The sequence below is a fragment of the Cyrtonyx montezumae genome, unplaced genomic scaffold (genome assembly GCF_038088225.1).
Source record: "Cyrtonyx montezumae isolate F1298 unplaced genomic scaffold, pur_monq_1.0 scaffold_13, whole genome shotgun sequence".
Classification (NCBI taxonomy): Eukaryota; Metazoa; Chordata; class Aves; order Galliformes; family Odontophoridae; genus Cyrtonyx; species Cyrtonyx montezumae.
In genome coordinates, this window is record NW_027071859.1 from 3335795 (window position 1) to 3353136 (window position 17342).

Here is a 17342-nt window from a genome sequence, read left to right on the forward strand (position 1 = left end):
GCTGTGACACGTCTGCTCAGACTGCTCATCTCTCCACAAAGGGAAACATGGCAGGAACCTTCTCAGCCCAGCTGACACCTGCCAGATATTGCCAGTGGGCACAGACGAAGGGCAGCCATCACACAGAGAACAAAACCCTTTGGAACAAAATGCTTATTTAACTCAGCTTTTTGTGCTGTGGGTTCCCACTTCCACTGCCTCCCCTTGTTCAGGAAAGGTCACTGCTCTTCCCTTTTGGGCCCATTTTGTGCTGCTCTTCTCTCTGACTGAGAATTGTTAAAGCAATCTCAGGTCCACCTCAGATTTCAAAGCATGGCTTGGCATTGCATGAGGTACATTCCAGGGGACAGCTGTAAAAAACTAACTTCTAACAGCCACCTAAATCAGCTTTTCCAGAGGCCAAGAACTTGCAGATGAAATTATGGGAGCTGCAGGCTGTTGAAAAAGAAAGTCAGATTTTGTTTTCTGCACATGCCACGAAGCTGTAACCTAATACTCAGCCAAACCATGCAGCATGCTCAGCGCCAGCTGCAGAAAGTGTACAATTGAGCTCACCAGAAACTATGCACCTAACCCACATCAAATGAATCACATCCTACAAATGCCCATATCCTCCACTCCCAGCAAGCGAGGCAGCCACTGATAACTAACTCAGAAGCAGCTGCCTATGCTGCAGACTTGGGAAATTCAAGAATGTGAGCCCCAGCTGTGGGCAATATGGGGACCAAAGATGCAGACACATCCAGAGTGCCAGGAAAGAGAGGAGCACAACCCACCCCAGCCTGCTCTGTAAACTTAGCAGCGTGGTAAAGTGTCAGCAAGCAGCAAGCGATGGAAGAATCTATGCCTTTTGTTTATTTATTTCAGAAAATACTTCTGTTGAGTTTATCACAAAAGTCATTGAACAACGAACAACAATGAACATCAACCGTACAAAAAAAATTACGTTGACAGGAAGAATGAAACAAACGAGATAAAATACTGGAGACCGTGACTTCCCCGCCACCACCACTCCCCGAAATTCAAAACTTTGCGATATGGAGGAACAAAAATTTTCCTCGAGTTCCTTTTGCTGAAGTTTTGGTCCATGGAGCTCCACGTACCTGAAGGAAAGCTACGTGCCTCTGCCTGGCTTTTGTAACAGCCATCTTTCCTCTCTGCCAGCAAAACCCCCACCCACAGCCCCGAGGCTACGTAACAAACTTCACACTTTGAGTACAAAGCCTGCCAAACAATCCCTCTACTACATGCTCACAAAGCTTCCAGGAAAGCTGTACATCAGACCCCAGGATCTCCACCTGTCGGTGCATGTTAAGGTCCATCTACCAAGACTTCATCTAAGGCAAGAGGCAGCTGTTGTTGCAAATCCCCATGCACTGCAGCAGTGCTGGGGTATCTACAGGCCTCAGGAATAACTTGGGGGTCGGGGAGGATCTCAGAGTAGTCCTCCCTCCAACAGGGAAGCACATCAGAAACACATCTTAAAGCAATGAGATAAGGGTAAGGGGACCTACAGGGGAACTGGAACTCGTCTTTACCACTAACCCAAACATGAGTGAGAAGAATCCTAAACAACAACAACAACAACAAACACATAATGCCCCAATAAGTAAGAGTCACTCAAATATTATAGTGAAATGCTACAACTGCTCATCCTCAACCCTCCTCTCTTCCCAAGCCCATCCCTCAACTCCCTGCAGCACAAAGAGAGAACTACTGCCGGTATTTCAAAGGTTTCCAGGCTAGGGCAGGAGAACACGACGCTGCACACCAAAAATCACAGACTAGGCAGTCCCTGACCTTACGTTGGTAACAGACACAGATGGCAGAAGCAGCCTCAAGCCCACAGGAAGGGCACGGAGCAAGCAACAATTACACAAAGTCGGAACTTGCATAGTCTCCACCAGTTTGTGTGCTGCAGCAGACAGGAGCTCCTGCTTTGGGTTGGGTGTGTTGGTGTGGTTGTGGGTTTTTTACTTTGCACAAGACATGGGGCTTGACAGGATGGGATGCAAGAAGAGCATCCACTCCATGACAGAGGGCTCTCAGCATCTCTGCTCACAAAGTGGTCAAGGGAAGACTGACCACTAAGGGACTGCAATGAAATTCTCCATTTTGGGAAGAAGCTCTTTGGGCTGAAAAGAAGGTTTGCTCTGCTGAGAAATGCCATGGCCTTAAAAGCAGAGATGGTGTTTGCATTAAAAGCCAGAGACAGAAGCGGGGCGGCCCCTCCGAGGGGGGCAGATTGGAAACCTCCAGGATGAGGGTTCACATTGCATTATAGCAAAGGCTCAGCACTAAATAACCAACAGAAGTCATGCTGTGCTTGGGCAAAACAGGAGAAGGATGGGGATTTTAGAGGGTTAAAGATGGAAGAGGGCAAAAAAGAGCATCATCTCCGGGCATAAGAAAAGAAACAACATCAAAACAAATAGAAAACACGGAAATATTTCCAAAACAAACTGTCCCTTTTACTGGTAGCTCTATCAAAAGACCAAAAAACAATCTAAACAAACAAAAAACCCCATAAATGTAGCATGTCGTACATATGTTGTAAGGAGGAAGGGCATTCAGCTGCTGCTACAGTACACAGATCAAGCATATGAGAGGCTACATGGCAACATAAGGCACTTGGGATACAATGCATAATTAACTACTGTACGAAGATGCAGGATTGTGCAAGTGGAAGAGCTGCCCGAAGCGAAGCAGGCAGGAAGAAGGATTATTCAGCAGCCAGTTTCTGAGGGGACTGTATGTGTCATCTGTTAACACAGCCAGTCCTCAGCTGCTGTGAGGAGCTGGCTTCCAAGTCTCCTTCCTCAGTTCCCCTCAAAAAGGGGGAATCCTTCTCCCAGACTCCTGCCGACATTTCATTTGACACTCAGAGGTCACGGGGACGGAGGAACAAGTGGATTCTGACCAACTGAACTCACGTCCCTACACATTTTCTCCCTCCAGCATTAGCTGAGGGGGAAGGGCAAAAAGACATCGACAAAAAGAGGGGGAAAAAAGCAACTCCATTCAAAAGAATGGCAGACAAACAACCGTCTCTCATTCTCCAAATGACAGAAGATACAAAAGACAACTGTGCCAGCCTCACTGCAAAAAGCCCAAGCTAGAATCACGCCTGGAGGGGCTGAGCAAGGGACGTGCCACGAGACCACACACCCCATTACCCACGAGGAAGGTGGGCTTCCATCCTGCCTTGCACTTCAGAGAGTGGCCAGGCTCTCCTCGACCCCACACACCAGGAGCTACAGCCGACTTTGCTGCACAAGAGGCACCAACAGCAAAGCCCAGCTACAGGAGCCAACCCAGAGAAGAGCTACGGGGTGAGAAGCACCCATCCTCCAAATCCAAACCGGTGCACAGACCCCAGAGAAGCCCACTCACCCATGAAATCCTTGGGCAGGACATTCTGCCCACCAGCAAAGGGGAGCGAGCCAGTGGGACCTGGGCTTCCTCCAGACCTCAAGAGGGAGAGTGGTCTGTAGCAAAAGATGGCCTCTGAGGTAGATTTGAGACAACTTCATCTGCCAACAGCTATGCCTCACAGGCCTTTCCGAATGTGCAAGCTACTCCTCACAGCCCTTGGCTTCCTTCCCCTTCCCTGTCACCTCATTCACAGCTCAGAAAGGGATGAAGGGGCTAGGGTTTTTGGAAGAAACCCTATGTCTGATAGCACCTTGGGTGGATACAAGCTGTGTATCCTTCGGAAACAAAGAGAAGCTGGTTGCTGCAGATGGCACAGCTGGACTGGCACGGTAGGAATGAGGATGGCTAAGTAATAGGGGCACAGTCCCATGAATGCAAAACCCTTTGCAGCAGCCACTTGGTTTGTCTGGAGGTGGTGGCGAGCCATGAGCACACCAGGTCTGAGGCACACAAGGCTGATGGGAGCCAGGCCAGGGCTCAGAATGGGGCAGGACTCGAGGATTCACCTGGACCTGAGGGTGCCACTGCCCCATGACAAGGCACAATGAGCTGCAGAGCCCTGAGCCCAGCTCTCGGTGCTGTGGGGTGCAGAACAACTACAGGGCAGTCCAGAGGATAAAGGGGACCCTGCTGTACCAGAGCTGGGGCAAGCAAAGGCTAGGATGCGAGTCCTATAGAGGAAGAAGGAACTTCTCTCCCTTCTCTGCTTCCCAGATCACCAAAATCAGCTTGAAGCCAGGAGCTGGAGAAACCCCACTCAACCAGAGTGAGACAAGACACAGCAGAGGTTCCTCCCTCAACACTAGTCCCTCTTTGCAGCACTGACATCATGCAACACGTGCCAAGTGCAGGCTGGAGTGCTCCAGGAGAGGAAACCGTGAGCACCTCGTGGGTCTCAGAGTCCCAGTGCTTTTCCCCATGAGCCTGTTCCCATAGCCAACACCCAGAGCCTTCAAACTGCCACAGCCCTGACCCAGGGGCTGGGGGAATCAGCACAGAGGGAGGGGAGAAACATGCTGTAGGAAAAAAAAAATAATAAAAATATTTTGGAACCATCTACAATGCCTTTGTAACAAAAATCCAAAACAATCAAACACTAAAATAGAAAGGAAAACAATAAAATTGCACACTGATTTTAGAGAGGAAGGCAAAACCAGGAGGCTTGGAAAAGGCTCCTGTAAGGGGGAAGGAGCAGGGGAAAGGGACCTTTTTGGTTTTATTGCAAATGGTTCAAGAGAGTAAGAAAGAAAGGGAGGAGAGCGAGACACCTCGGGCAGATGACCTGCTCCCAAGTTGTTCGAGGCAACCTTGTGAGGACTGGGAGGAGGGGCTGCCCTCAGTCCTGGCACCTCTCCCTCCTCCCGAGGAGCCAAGGCTTTGCTTCTAGGGCGACTTCAGCTTCTTGGTTCTGGGCGAGGTGCCGTTCTCTGCTTTCACCACTCCATTTTCATGGTAACCTGCGGGTGGAGAGAGAAAAACCTCACCCACATCATCCTGCGAGGGCCGGAATCATAGAATTACAGAACAATACAACGGTTTGGGTTGGAAGAGACCTTAAAGCCCATCCATGGGCCACGGGCAAGGACACCTCCCCCAGCCCAGCCTGCCCACAGCCCCATGCAGCCTGGCCTCGGGCACTGAAGGGATGGGGCACCCACGGCTTTCTGGGCAGCCTGTTTCCCAGCACTCCCTGCTCACCCGAGTCTCTCTTGAGCGGCTTGGCCTGCTGCTTGGCGCAGGCTGCGGCCCGCTTCCGGCTGCTCTGCTCGTGCCAGTACTCCCGCCAGCGCCGCAGCTGGAAGTGGATGAAGCGCCACATCACCGAGGCCTGGAAGAGGCACACCAACAGCAGCACACTCATTCTGGCAGGGGTGGAGAAGAGGCAAGGCTGAGAAGAGAGGAGCCAGGCAACCATCGGCCCGGCCTTTACCCCACGCCGGTGGCCTAGGTTCCCCCGGACAGATGGATGCTTCCTCATATCCAGTTTGAACCTCCCCTGGCACATCACCTCTCATCCTGTCACTGCTACCAGCGAAGAAGAAACCAACCCCTGCCTCACCACAGCCTCCTTTCAGGGAGTCGTAGAGAGCGATAAGGATCATCTCCATCAGCACTGCCCAAAACACCATGGCCAGGGAGCCCATCCCACCCCCTGCTTCCCACGTCAACAGGCATCCAAACACATACAAGTAGATGGAGAAACTCCTTTTCATTGACCTCATCAATACACAGTTATGGGTCCAGAAGGGAGAATATGCAAGTCTTTCCCTAAGGTGTCTGCTTCTGCTCATCCTTTGTAACTGGTTGCTGCCTTCAGCAAATATGAGGGAAAAGATTTTCACGAGACATTCACAGGAAAGGATGCAAAGAAGGAATAGATATGGTACAGGACATTCCTACCTGAAGAGGATATGGTTGAAGAGAAAGCTGAAGAGATTCCCTTTCTCTGGCTCCAGGGCTTGGTTCTCCACGCGTGGCAGCCCAAAGCCGATGACCAAGATGTAGAGGGTTAGCGTGAACAGCTTGGTGACCACAAAGACAACAGCCCAGACGTTAAACCTGACGGAAGGCAAGCAGAGGTGTGGACAGGAGCAGCCTCTGGGCCTCATGGCCATATGAAGTGCCCCATTCTCAGCAGAAGGTCACACTGCCAGCACGCACCATGGTGCAGAAGCACTTTGCAGACATCTCCCCTAGCACATCACCCCTTCCTGACCTGGAGATGCTCCAACACTGAGCACAGTGCAGCTCAATAAACTCTTCGCTCCCGACTCTCCCCACCCTATCCTCAACCCAACTTCTGCTGGAGATACACTGTGTGCTGCCCTCTCATTGTCCCCAGTGTTGAGCTGCAAGGTGACAGCAAGAGCCCAGAGGGCACTGGAGATGGAATGCCATGGCCAGCTCACCCACTTACAGCTTCTCGTTGTTCTCGTCTGTGAAGTAAACCAGCCGGGCCATGTGGAAGAAGAATTCAGCTAAATACTGCAACAGCAAGAGGATCAGCCCCAGGCGGGTTAAACTAGGAGGGAAAGAGAGAAACAAGCACCACCAGGCTGGTCAGCTTTGGTCTTCACATCTGTGCAGCAAGCACCAGCCTGAACCTGGACAGCTCCACAGCAGCAGAGGTCACACGGGGAAATCCCTGACCCCAAAACATCCAAGCAACAAACCAGTAGTTTTATCACTCACAAAGACAGCTCTTCTACCATCCTACAGCTGGGAGTTCAACTTCCATGCTTTTTACTTGATCCTCTCAGACTCTCAGCCCCAGACAAAGGATAAAAAACCCTGCCAAAGCCCCAGCTCGGAACACAGAGGACTCACTTGAGGAGGTACGCGCCGGCAATGTGCACCAGGTAGAGCGCGATGCATTGCAGCTGGCGTGGGATGTCCTCCTGGCAGGGCAGAAAGCAGTGTTAATCCCCTCACCCTGCTCCGTCCTCCCCTCCCCAAATCCCAAAGCCCCAAAGAGCCCGGAGCCATCAGGCAGCTCTCACCTTGCGAACTTTTTGGAAGTAGAGCTCCGGCAACGCGTGGAGCCAGTAGGCCAGCTGGCACAGGTAGAAGAACTTCACCTGGAAGCTGAAGGCAGGGATGAGCTGCAGAGCAAGCCTTGGGCACTGTGGGATCCCCAAGCAACCCCCTCACTGCTCAGATGCCACAGGATTTAGGGGGCTACATTTAGCCAAGTCTGAGTTTAAGAGCAAAGCAACCTACCCCAAGGCGATGAATAACGAAACCATGAGGAAGCCCTTCAGGAACACTCTCCCCAAAGCCCCAAAGGAGACGCCCACCCGTGACCAGGATCTCACTGCTTGCAAAGGGCTCTGTGCTGCCAGCAGCCCCCTCCCAGCCACGTGGAAACCGGTACGGGGGAAGGAAGCGGTCAGCCCGGGAACAAAATGTGAGTGCTTACGGAAGATAAACATGCGGGTAGTTTTCCCACAAACTCTGCGGGTTTGATACGTATCCTTCCTGAAAAAAGAGAAGAGAGGCAAGCCTTCAGCAAGAGGAACAAGGCAGCACGTGGTTACAACGGGCCAAGGTTAACATCCCCTGCGTGAGCCAGGACTGAGCTCTCCAAGCTCAGCCACATCCCCAGGTCTCTAGTTTCATGACATCCTCATGCTGGGGTATCAAAAGGTGCTTTCACAGTTGCACAAAAGGCCCTGAGCTGAGGGATAGGATGTTTCAGGGTTTGGGCAATGCAAAGGGGATCCTCTGGACATGTTGGGGTGGGATATCAGTAGTGCAGCTGCAGGGAATCACACGCATGGTCAGGGGGACTTTTTCCCACAGGCATTTCCAGCCCAAGTATCACTTAGCAAAAAAGGGATGCTTCTGAGGAGAAAGGAGAACAGAAAACACCTACAAAATCAATTACATAGGCACCACATAGTTTAATTTTCCACCCACACTCACTGAGATTACAGGAGATCCCTTCTTGTTCCACGTTTGCACAGCTCCTGCCACAGGGGTCTGCATTGGGTTTTGCAAAGACATTTTGGCATGGCAAATTCATCCTGCCTAAGGCCAGTTGTCACCAACACCAGTGCCCTCACTGCCCCAAGTCCTTTTTTTGGATGGCATGACTCCTGAAAGCCCAGGGCAGGGGTGAGGGCTGCAAAGGATGACCTGTTTTGTGCAGTGTGGGCAGCAGCAAAGCCTGACAGTTCCCAAAGGGACTGCTCCTGAGGTGACAGCGGTCCTCTAAGGGAGCTGGCAGGACCCCCTGAGAAGCAGGGAGGGGACATCTCCCCAAGCATCCATTCCCAGCACTGCCAGGGTCCACAGCTAGACCCCAGTGCATATCAAATCCTCCCCGTTGCTAAAACAGCCTGATCTCTCCAATGCAGCCTGTCCAAGGGCTGATGGGGGATGCTCTGCTCCCACTGAGATATTTCTTGACCCGAAACCCAAAATTCCTCCCAGGGAACCCAAAGTCCAGCCAGCCTCATGCCTTACCGTCACCACAACGTACAAGCACCAAATCAAGGAGGTGAGGTGGAAGGCAACCAGTTGCCCTGACTCGTTGAACTTGCTGTGTTTGACTTTGGAGAGATGGAGGCGCCTGTTGATTTTCTGGGATGAAGCAAAGGGAGAGGAGAACGGAAAAGAAAATGTGAGCCACTGGGTCAACAACTCTCCCTCCTCCTCTTCCTCCCTGTCCTAAGCACCCCCCCAAAGACGAAGGCTCACACATGACCACCCCAGCCTCTGGACCACAGCAGAGACACATTTCATTGCAGCAGGACCATGTCCCATCCATGGTACTTGTGACACTCCATCTGCTCAAGACACCAAACTGCACTCACGTCCAGGGCGTACTCCTGCACCACCGCGTGCAGGATGATGGCGATGAAGATGTAGAAAAGGATGGTGACCAGATCCTTCAGTCCATAGTGATACTGGACCAGCTCCCCATCTGCAAAGAGACCAAACTGTGGGTCAGACCTCCCAACACCAACCAATTCCAAGGGCTTAGGGCCCACCTGAAGCCTTAGGGTGGCTATAACCAATACACCTTGGATAGGAGCATGCATTTTGGAGGCAGAGAGAGGTCAAGACTGTGCCAGTAGCTGAAGGGCTGGAATAAAGCCCTGAAAAAAAAGGCCTTCAGCCTAAGTTAGGTCACTGTCAGTGTGGTGACAGCTTCTCCTCTAATGGTCACACACCTCAAGGGAGGTGACACTCAGGAGCAGGACTCAGCTGTCTGAACACAGATGCGTTGTGCTATTAAGAGATCTAAGAAAGCAGCACGGGGCTGAAGGATGAGAATCAGCCTGCACTTCCAGAGCAACAGGAAGCACCCAAAGTGCCTCCAGTGTCTGCATTTCAGTAACTGTCTGCAGCCTTGCACCTTACGGACAAGAAGTAGATCTGGGGAGAGCTGCAGAAAGCATTGCAATGCGAAGCTCAGGCCCTGCCAAACTGCTGCTTCTCCTTGCCCTGATCCTCACCAACCCTCTTAACCCTCAAAGCTTCAGCCCATGGTTGTTTTTTTTTTTTTTTTTTAATACTGGAAGCACCCTAATAAAGTTGGAATAGGGTTTATGAAGACAGCTGACGTGAAGATGTGCACGACCTGGTTGCTGGGAGCTGGGTGCTGTGCAAAACCAGAGGTTAAGATAATGCCTCTACCAGAGTTTGTAACCACAGTATACGATAACATTGCCAGGCTAACGATGGGTAAATCACTTCAGGTGCAGGAGAGGAAGTTGTCTGGACTGTGCTGCAAGAGAGCACAGACCACAATTCAATTTGGGAGCAGGGTGAGTCCTTCAGCCATCTTCCTTGTGTCTGCACTCTCATGAATCCCAACCACCCTTCTCTACAGCTGGCAGAATACTCAACTCCTTTCAATGAGCAGCAGCATCCTGCTTTACCCAAACCACTTCTTGTTGCCCCCACAGCCCCACCAGGCTGGGAAGTAGGAACGAGCAGCCAAAGCAGGGAGCAAACCCTTTTTTCCCCACTGGGAGATGAGGCCGTGGCAGCCAGCAGCAAGGATTTGGGGTGGGCAACTCTTACCTGCTGTAGGCACACTGACATTATACTGAGGTAAGATGAAGAGGAAGGCAGTCTTGGCTGTAACCTGTCAGAGACACACAGAGGGGGCAAAAAGCAAATTAACTGCTAAATTCATTCCTCTAACAACTTTCACTGTGCTGTGTTAATTACAATCTGACCCATCCGTTCTACTGCAGCTTCACAGACATAACTGCAACTGTTTAAGAGCTGAGAACTAGTAAAAATCCAGCTAGAAGGATTGCTTCATGTCTTGAAGGACGTAGTCATTGGGGGGGGAAAAAACACTGGGGCTTTGCCAAGTGCTCTCATCCTGTTCCTATGGGCATTGAGCAAGGGGCTGCTGCTGGCTGGAGCACGGCTGCCCCAGTGCCAAAATGCTGCTGGGCTCTGCTGCTGGAGAAATGGAGAAGTGAGGAGCACAGTGCCCAAGGACAGGGAGACATCAGGCAGAATTTGGGGTGGTAATGGAAAAAGTGCATTGCCTGGCTGGCTTACGGAGATGCTCCTGGCTCTTGCAAGTACTGCTGGCAAAGAAAGCAAGGTTACTTCATCCTGGAGCACAGCACAACCAGAAGCACCATCTCCAGGATGAAGTCTTTGAACCAGCCAGAAGGGCTGGGGTGCATCACCAGAGCTGCATCTGCTGCTTTTGGTGACGATCCTCAGGCTTTCTAAAGGCTCAAACACAGCTTTGGACAGGCAGAGCAGCAGCTTCCAGAGCAGCAGCTCCAGGAGATGGAGCACGCAACAGATGGTGAGAAGCAGCAAGGACGTGGCGACCAGCACACCATGGACATGCCTCCATTCCTGAACCCCTGAATCATCCAGGTTGGAAAAGACCTCCAAGGTAACCCAGTCCAACACAGCCACATCCCTCAGGGTCACATCCCCACAGTTCTGGAGCACCCCCAGGGACAGTGACCCCACCACCACCCTGTGCAGCTGTGCCACTGCATCACCGCTCTTTCTGAGAAGAAACTGCTCCTAATATCCAACCTGACCCCCCCGGGTGCTCCCATTGAGAGCACTGTGGATAGGCCACAGAAAGCAGAAGTTGGTAATGTGAAGAGCAAGGCAAGGATTATTCAGAGGCACAAGACCCGCAGCTGGAGGACGCTCACTGTGTTCACACTGAAATAAGATCTCCATACTGGGAGTGGGATTTGCCTGCACAGGACGAGGCGCCACATAGGAAGTGCTTTACATTCCACCACATCCAGGTGGCTTCAGGAAACCCACCAGGGAGGAGCCCCCACTGCTCCCCTGGGCTCCAGGCTTTGCCTGTTTCCCTGGGCTGCCCCAGGCACTGCAGAGTAGAGCTCTATCCTCTTGCCCCTCCTGTGGGGATTTATAGACCCCCTGACGCCCCCCCCCCCCCTTGCTCCAAGCCGAGCAGCCTCAGCTCTCACAGCCTCTGATCACTGCAGAGCGGGTGGGGGAGCCTGGGGGAGCTGCTCCAGCCCAAGCTGGGAAAATATTTCCAGTGCTTGAAAAACAACTCTAATTACAGATAAAACGCTGTCAGAAGACTTTTCTCCGTTGTTTTTTTTTTTTCTTCTTTTTCTCCCCTCCACCAGCCGCAGTGTTTGCTGAAAGAAAGCCGTGTTGATCCACAGTAGGGATTGACACAGGCTCTATATGTAAACCAAAGGCCAAACTTTGGACCAGAGCTTCGGAAAGTAAACAGCAGCCGTTCCCAAAAGCCTTCCTCCGAGGGCAGTGCAGCCCCTCTGCCCACACATGGCTCATCCCACAGCAGGGTAAGGCAATCCTGCACAAAGCCCCACTCACAACCCACGAACGGGCAGCCCTTCCAGCTCAGGTATTAAGTAAACCCTCAAAATGGCACCATGCCCCCCAAAGTCAACCTGCAAAAATGCTGCCCGACCCCATCCCAGAATGGTTTGAGTTGGAAGGGACCCTTCAAGGCCATCTGTCCCACTGCAGCGAGCAGGGACACCCACGGCTCCACCAGCGCTCACAGCCCTGTCCAGCCTGACCTTGGTGTCCCAAGGAATGGGTATCACTACCTCCACGGGCAACATCTGAGAGGGTTTCGTGTCCTGGAGATTTTGGGCTGGGTGAGAAGGCAAGGACGGCCCCTTTTGGGATGGCTCCTGTATGGGAACTGCTGAGTTACAGCCTGAACCACTGGATGACCACCTGAAGGAAAGATCTGGTCAGCCCTGGGAGTACAGGTGAAGGTGATTCACCTGCGTGACCAGAAGGGGTGGAGCCAGGCTGCACCCCTCTCAGACCTCATTTAAGGGCTGACTGCCATGGAGGAAGGATCTCTTGTTGGAGATCTCTCCTTTGTGGAGTTCCTTCTTTGCAAACCTAGATCTTTGGAGATGAGTGAGCACTCACTTTCCTTCTTTCTTTCCTTCCACCTCCTTGTTCATGTTGGTCTTTTTGCTTTTACAACCTTTACAGCTCCTTTTGGGGGAATGCCCCCACAACCCTTGTTTTTCCTCCATGAGGATGCCCCCAAACAGGCAGCAAGCAGCATCGTGTCCCCATATCACCACCAGCACCCACTCCCTGCAGCAAAACAACTCCCAGGCTGCTTCTGCTATCAGCCCCACTGAGATAGGGTGAAGTTGTGAACCAGAGGGATGCTCGAGAAGGATTTCACATCGTAAAATCATTCTGGTTGGAAAAGACCCCCAAGCCCAACCCAAGCCACCCCCATGCTGCCCGCTGCCCTCAGTGCCACATCAGTAACATCCACCCATTGGGATGTATGCTCTGAAGTGGGAGATGCCCAGTGGCCTTCGAGCATCACCTGTGTCTCCAGGAGCGGGGAAAAGGTTAAAAATCCCATCTGCACACCCCGCAGGAAACGGCCCTATTGTGAGAAGCACTGGGCAGCTTCCGCACTGGAAAGGTGGGAGCCTGGTGAGGAGGAGGAGGAGGAGGAGGAGGAGGAGGAAGGGGGAGGACACCCAAGCATTGAAAAGGCATCAAAAGGCAGAAATGCCCAAGCTGATCCCAAAAAGCACCCTGGGGGGACACGGGACCCCAGAGGGAAGGCTGAGCACAAGCAAGATAACAAAGAGAGGAGCAAAAGAGGCGTCCCAAGCCCTCTGCCACGAGCAGGATGGTGGAGGATGCTGCCCAACACAGCCACCCCAGCAACCAGCACATCCATCCTCTCCCCCCCATCCCTGCCCCATGGGAGGCTCAGCCCCCTCGCAGCATCACAGCCACTGAAATCCCGGGTCCCATAAGCCTATGCCACAGCTGCAGAGACAGGAGCTGCCACAGCCTCAACCTCATTGGATTCCTGTCCTTCCGAAGCACGGCAAGGAAACTCGCAGCGTTTGCATGCGGTTTCGGGACCGGGTCGGTGAAGTCGTGGCACCAACCCACGCGATGGAGCTCACGGGCTCCGCGCTCCAACGGCGCAGAAACGAGAAGGGATTAAAAACAAAAAGAAAGAAAGGCAAAAAAAAAAAAAGAAAAAAAGAAAAAGGGATGGGGCGGGGGTGTGCTGCCATCGGGAGGGTATGAAGGAAATGGATTTCCTCCGGCTGCGATTTGCTGCAGATGGAGCTTTTCCTCCTCCGCCAGGCCCCCGGCCACCCCTTTCCCGGCCGGATTTGCTTTGAAACGTGGCACTGGGCAGAAGGGGAGGGTTTGGGCGGGGAGGGGGGGTCCTGTACGGCCCACAGCCACCCGAGGTGTCTCCACGTCGAGGGGGGGGGGGGGTGGGGAGAATGGCAGTGGGAGAAGCCGCTCTTTGCGGCCTCCAGCCCTCCTCCCTGAAAGAGGATATGCATAAATAGAGAAATAAGTAAAGAAATCGCAATCAAATCAAATACATAAATAAAATAGACAGAAGATGGGAGGGAGAGCACCAGAGGAGGGGGAGAGCTCCTGGCCTCCACCGAGTTTCCCGTGGAGGAGCCAGGGTGGGGGGATGCTTTGCCACAGAGAAAACACCTGGAAAGGGGCTGGCATTGAGAGAAAAAAAAAAACACCCAGAAATACACTATAACTGGGAGGATCATATGATCCAGGGCTTGGTTTTTCCTTTCCTTCCCAGTGTGCTCCTCTGCACGTGGGGTGGGCGAGCGATGCATCCCCGTCCCATCCCCAGTGGTGGTGGTAGATCTGGGGGCACGTGCAGGAGAGCCAAGGTTTGCAACCACTCCCCCATCCTGAGGCCCTTTAGCCGCTGGCCAACCCCAGTAGGGCTGGGGGAGGCAAAGGGATGGCTGGCCCCAAAAGCCAGCATGTAGTTGGGATCCTTATGGGGATTTCAGCAAGAGGGATCCCACTGTTGAGAGGGATGGAGAATGAATGGGGTGGCACTTGGCACCTCAAGGATGGAAGGGATTTGGTATCCCAAGGATGGAGGGTGCCCCAAGAATGGGGGAACCTTATCCCAAAGGATGGAGGGCTCTGGTGCCCCAAGAATGGAGGGACCTCAGCTCAAAGGATGGAGGGTGTCTGATGCCCCAAGAACGGAGAGGATCTCAACCCAAAGATTAGAGGGGGTCTGGTAGCCCAGGATGAAGGGGTTGTGCCCCACAGCCCCCCCTCCTCGGGCATCACCTATGGGGGGCACTTGGGACACCCCCTCCACATCGGGGTGCACAGAAGGGACCCACAGCGAGGGGAGCACATCGAGGTGGGAGGGCCAGGGGGTCGTCCCCGGTGGGCGGAGCCGGGGTGGGGGTGGGGGGGGCAGGGTAGGACGCGCGTGGGGATGGAACGCGCGTGGGAAAGGCGTGGGGGGGGGGGGAGGGGGGGCTTTCGGGGGGGGGAAAGCGGGGGTGGGCTCCTCACCTCGAACATGAGAGCGATGAGCACGCTGAGCACCAGGCAGAAGCCGATGTCGGCGTGGTTGTGGATGAGGAACTCCTGGCTGAAGAGCGGGTGGCTCTTGGCCCGCCGCCGGAAAGCCATGGCCGCTCCCGGCAGCGCTGCGGGGACCTCCGTCCCACCGCAAAACTTCCCCGGGCCCCCGCACAACTTCGCGGAGCTCCGCGGCCGCCCCGCGCAGGCGCTGCCCCTCCCCCGCCCTCCCCGGCCCCACCCCCGCGGCTCACGGCCCCACGCGTGGCGGCCGCGCTGGCCCGAGGCTCCGCGGGTGGGTGCGGGGGGGAGAGGAGCCCAAAGCCTCATCCAAACCCTGTGTGTGTGTGTGTGTGTGTGTGTGGGGGGGGGGGGGGTTGGCTGCCCCGCACGCGCGTGTCCGCGTTGTTAACGGACGCAGGCACCGTTCGTGCTCCTTCTGCCAGATCGGCACAGCCCGTCCTGGGCGGCCTCGGGTCACTCCCTGCATTGTGCCGAGCTGCCCTGGGTTGCCTTTGCTGCCGTAGATCGGCACAGCTGAGGTCCTCCTCTCTGCAGCGCTGCGAGGGGGGGTGGAGGGGGGGGGATGTGGTTCTTGGGAGCGACGTGAGCAAAATGGGCTCATCGGTGGCAAACGAGCACAGATCCTTTATTCCAGGGCAGGCGGGGGCATAGGAGAACCATAGGTTGGGTGTGGTGGGATGGAGATACATCTGCTACCAGATATCCCCCTCCCAGACACACAGTTATCCCCTTCGAGATACCCAGATACCCAAAGCCCCCTCCTAGATGCACAGTAATCTCCTTCAATGTACCCAGACACCCATGTCCCCCTCCTGGAGGTTCTGCAGATGGAGCAGTTGGTTCGTCTCTTCTCTGCCTCGACCCTTCCCAGCCACGGCCACTCTTCCCCATCTGCTGGGGACAGCTGCAGGTGGATATGACCCTGCCGAGCCCTGGCTGTTACCTCGTTGAGACCCCACCAGAAGTTCCCAAACCTCCCCCATGGCCCAATGGTGCTTTTTGACACTGCAACATGGGGATGCCACATCCATCCAGGCACTCGCTGTGCACGGCATCAGCCACCTCCAGTATCCCACAGCCCTCCGTTTCGCCCTCACCAGTTCCCACGTCGACAGTCCCACAACCCCCACCCCCCGTCCCACGATCTCGGTGCGGGATGGGGTGCACGGCCCCTGGAAAGCGGATTGTGCTCCGGCAGCCTTGAGCACCACCTCTCTCTGGTGGCTGAGGAGCATGGAGCTGTGTGGAGAAACCCTGGTGCGATTTCTTCTTCGAGAAAGCAACGGGAGTGCACCGGGTTATTGGGATGCCTTGTGTTTCCCTTCCAGAAAGAGATGGGGAGGGTCAGCTGCAGCTGCAGAGGGAGCTCGGAGAGGTTGTGGATGCCCCATCCCTGGAGGCACTCAAGGCAGGGCTGGATGTGGCTCTGGGCAGCCTGCTCTAGTGGCTGGCGATCCTGCCCATGGCATGGGGGTTGAAGCTTGATGGTCTTTGAGGTCCCATTCAACCAGGAGAGCCAGGTCTCCTGGTTATCTGCAGAGGACTCCAAGGATTGGGGTTCATGAAAGGCAGGCTGTGCTTGACCAACCTCATCTCCTTCTACAACTGGGTGACCGGAGCAGAAGATGGAAGAAAGGCTGTTGATGTAGTCTACCTGGACTTCAGCAAAGCCTTTGATGTGGTCTCCCATAGTATTTTCCTGGGGAAACTGGCTGGGTATACTCTCCTTTGGGTAAGGAACTGGCTAGAAGGCCGTGCCCAGCGGGTAGTGGTTAATGGAGTTAAGTCCAGCTGGCGACCCCAGGGGTTGGTGCTGGGGCCCATCTTGTTTAATATCTTTACTGATGACCTGGATGAGGGCACTGAGTGTACCCTCAGTCAATTTGCAGATGACACCAAGTTGGGAGGTGGTGTCGATCTGCCTGAGGGTAGGGAGGCCCTGCAGAGGGATCTACACAAGCTGGATCGCTGGGCTGAGCTGAATGCGATGAGGTTCAACAAGGCCAAGCTCCGGGTCCTGCACTTTGGCCACAAGAACCCCATGCAATGCTATAGGCTCGGGGATGAGTGCCTGGATGACTGCGAAGAGGAAAGGGAGCTGGGGGTGTAGCCAGCAGGAGCAGGGAGGTGATCATCCCCCCGTACTCAGCTCTGGTACGGCCGCACCTCGAGTACTGTGTTCAGTTTTGGGCCCCTCACTACAAGAAGGACATTGAGGCCCTGGAGCGTGTTCAGAGAAGGGCAATGAAGCTGAGAGGGGTCTGGAGCACAGGGCTGTGAGGAGCAGCTGAGGGAGCTGGGGTTGTTTAGTATGAAGAGGAGGAGGCTCAGGGGAGACCTCATTACACTCTACAACTTCCTGAAGGGGGGTTGTGGTGAGGAGGGTTTGGCCTCTTGTCTCATGCAACAAACAGGACCCGAGGAAATGGCCACAAGTTGTAGCAGAGGAGGTTTAGATTGGACACAAGGAAAAACTCTTTCTCTCAGAGAGTGGCCAGGCACTGGGGTGGGCTGCCCAGGGAGGTGGTGGAGTCACCATCCCTGGC

General features: G+C 54.1%; 1 protein-coding gene across 1 annotated transcript; it reads right to left on the reverse strand.

The window, feature by feature from the left end:
- Positions 1-2986: 2986 nt before the first annotated feature.
- Positions 2987-14951, reverse strand: TRAM2 (translocation associated membrane protein 2). The gene is made up of 11 exons (XM_065730525.1): positions 14764-14951; positions 9970-10033; positions 8754-8863; positions 8404-8520; positions 7355-7413; positions 6936-7020; positions 6763-6833; positions 6353-6457; positions 5836-5994; positions 5134-5297; positions 2987-4892 (listed from the first exon to the last, which is right to left on the reverse strand). The coding sequence occupies exons 1-11, from the start codon at positions 14881-14883 to the stop codon at positions 4819-4821; spliced, it is 1128 nt and encodes a 375-aa protein (XP_065586597.1). The 5' UTR covers positions 14884-14951; the 3' UTR covers positions 2987-4818.
- Between the last annotated feature and the right edge of the window lie 2391 nt (positions 14952-17342).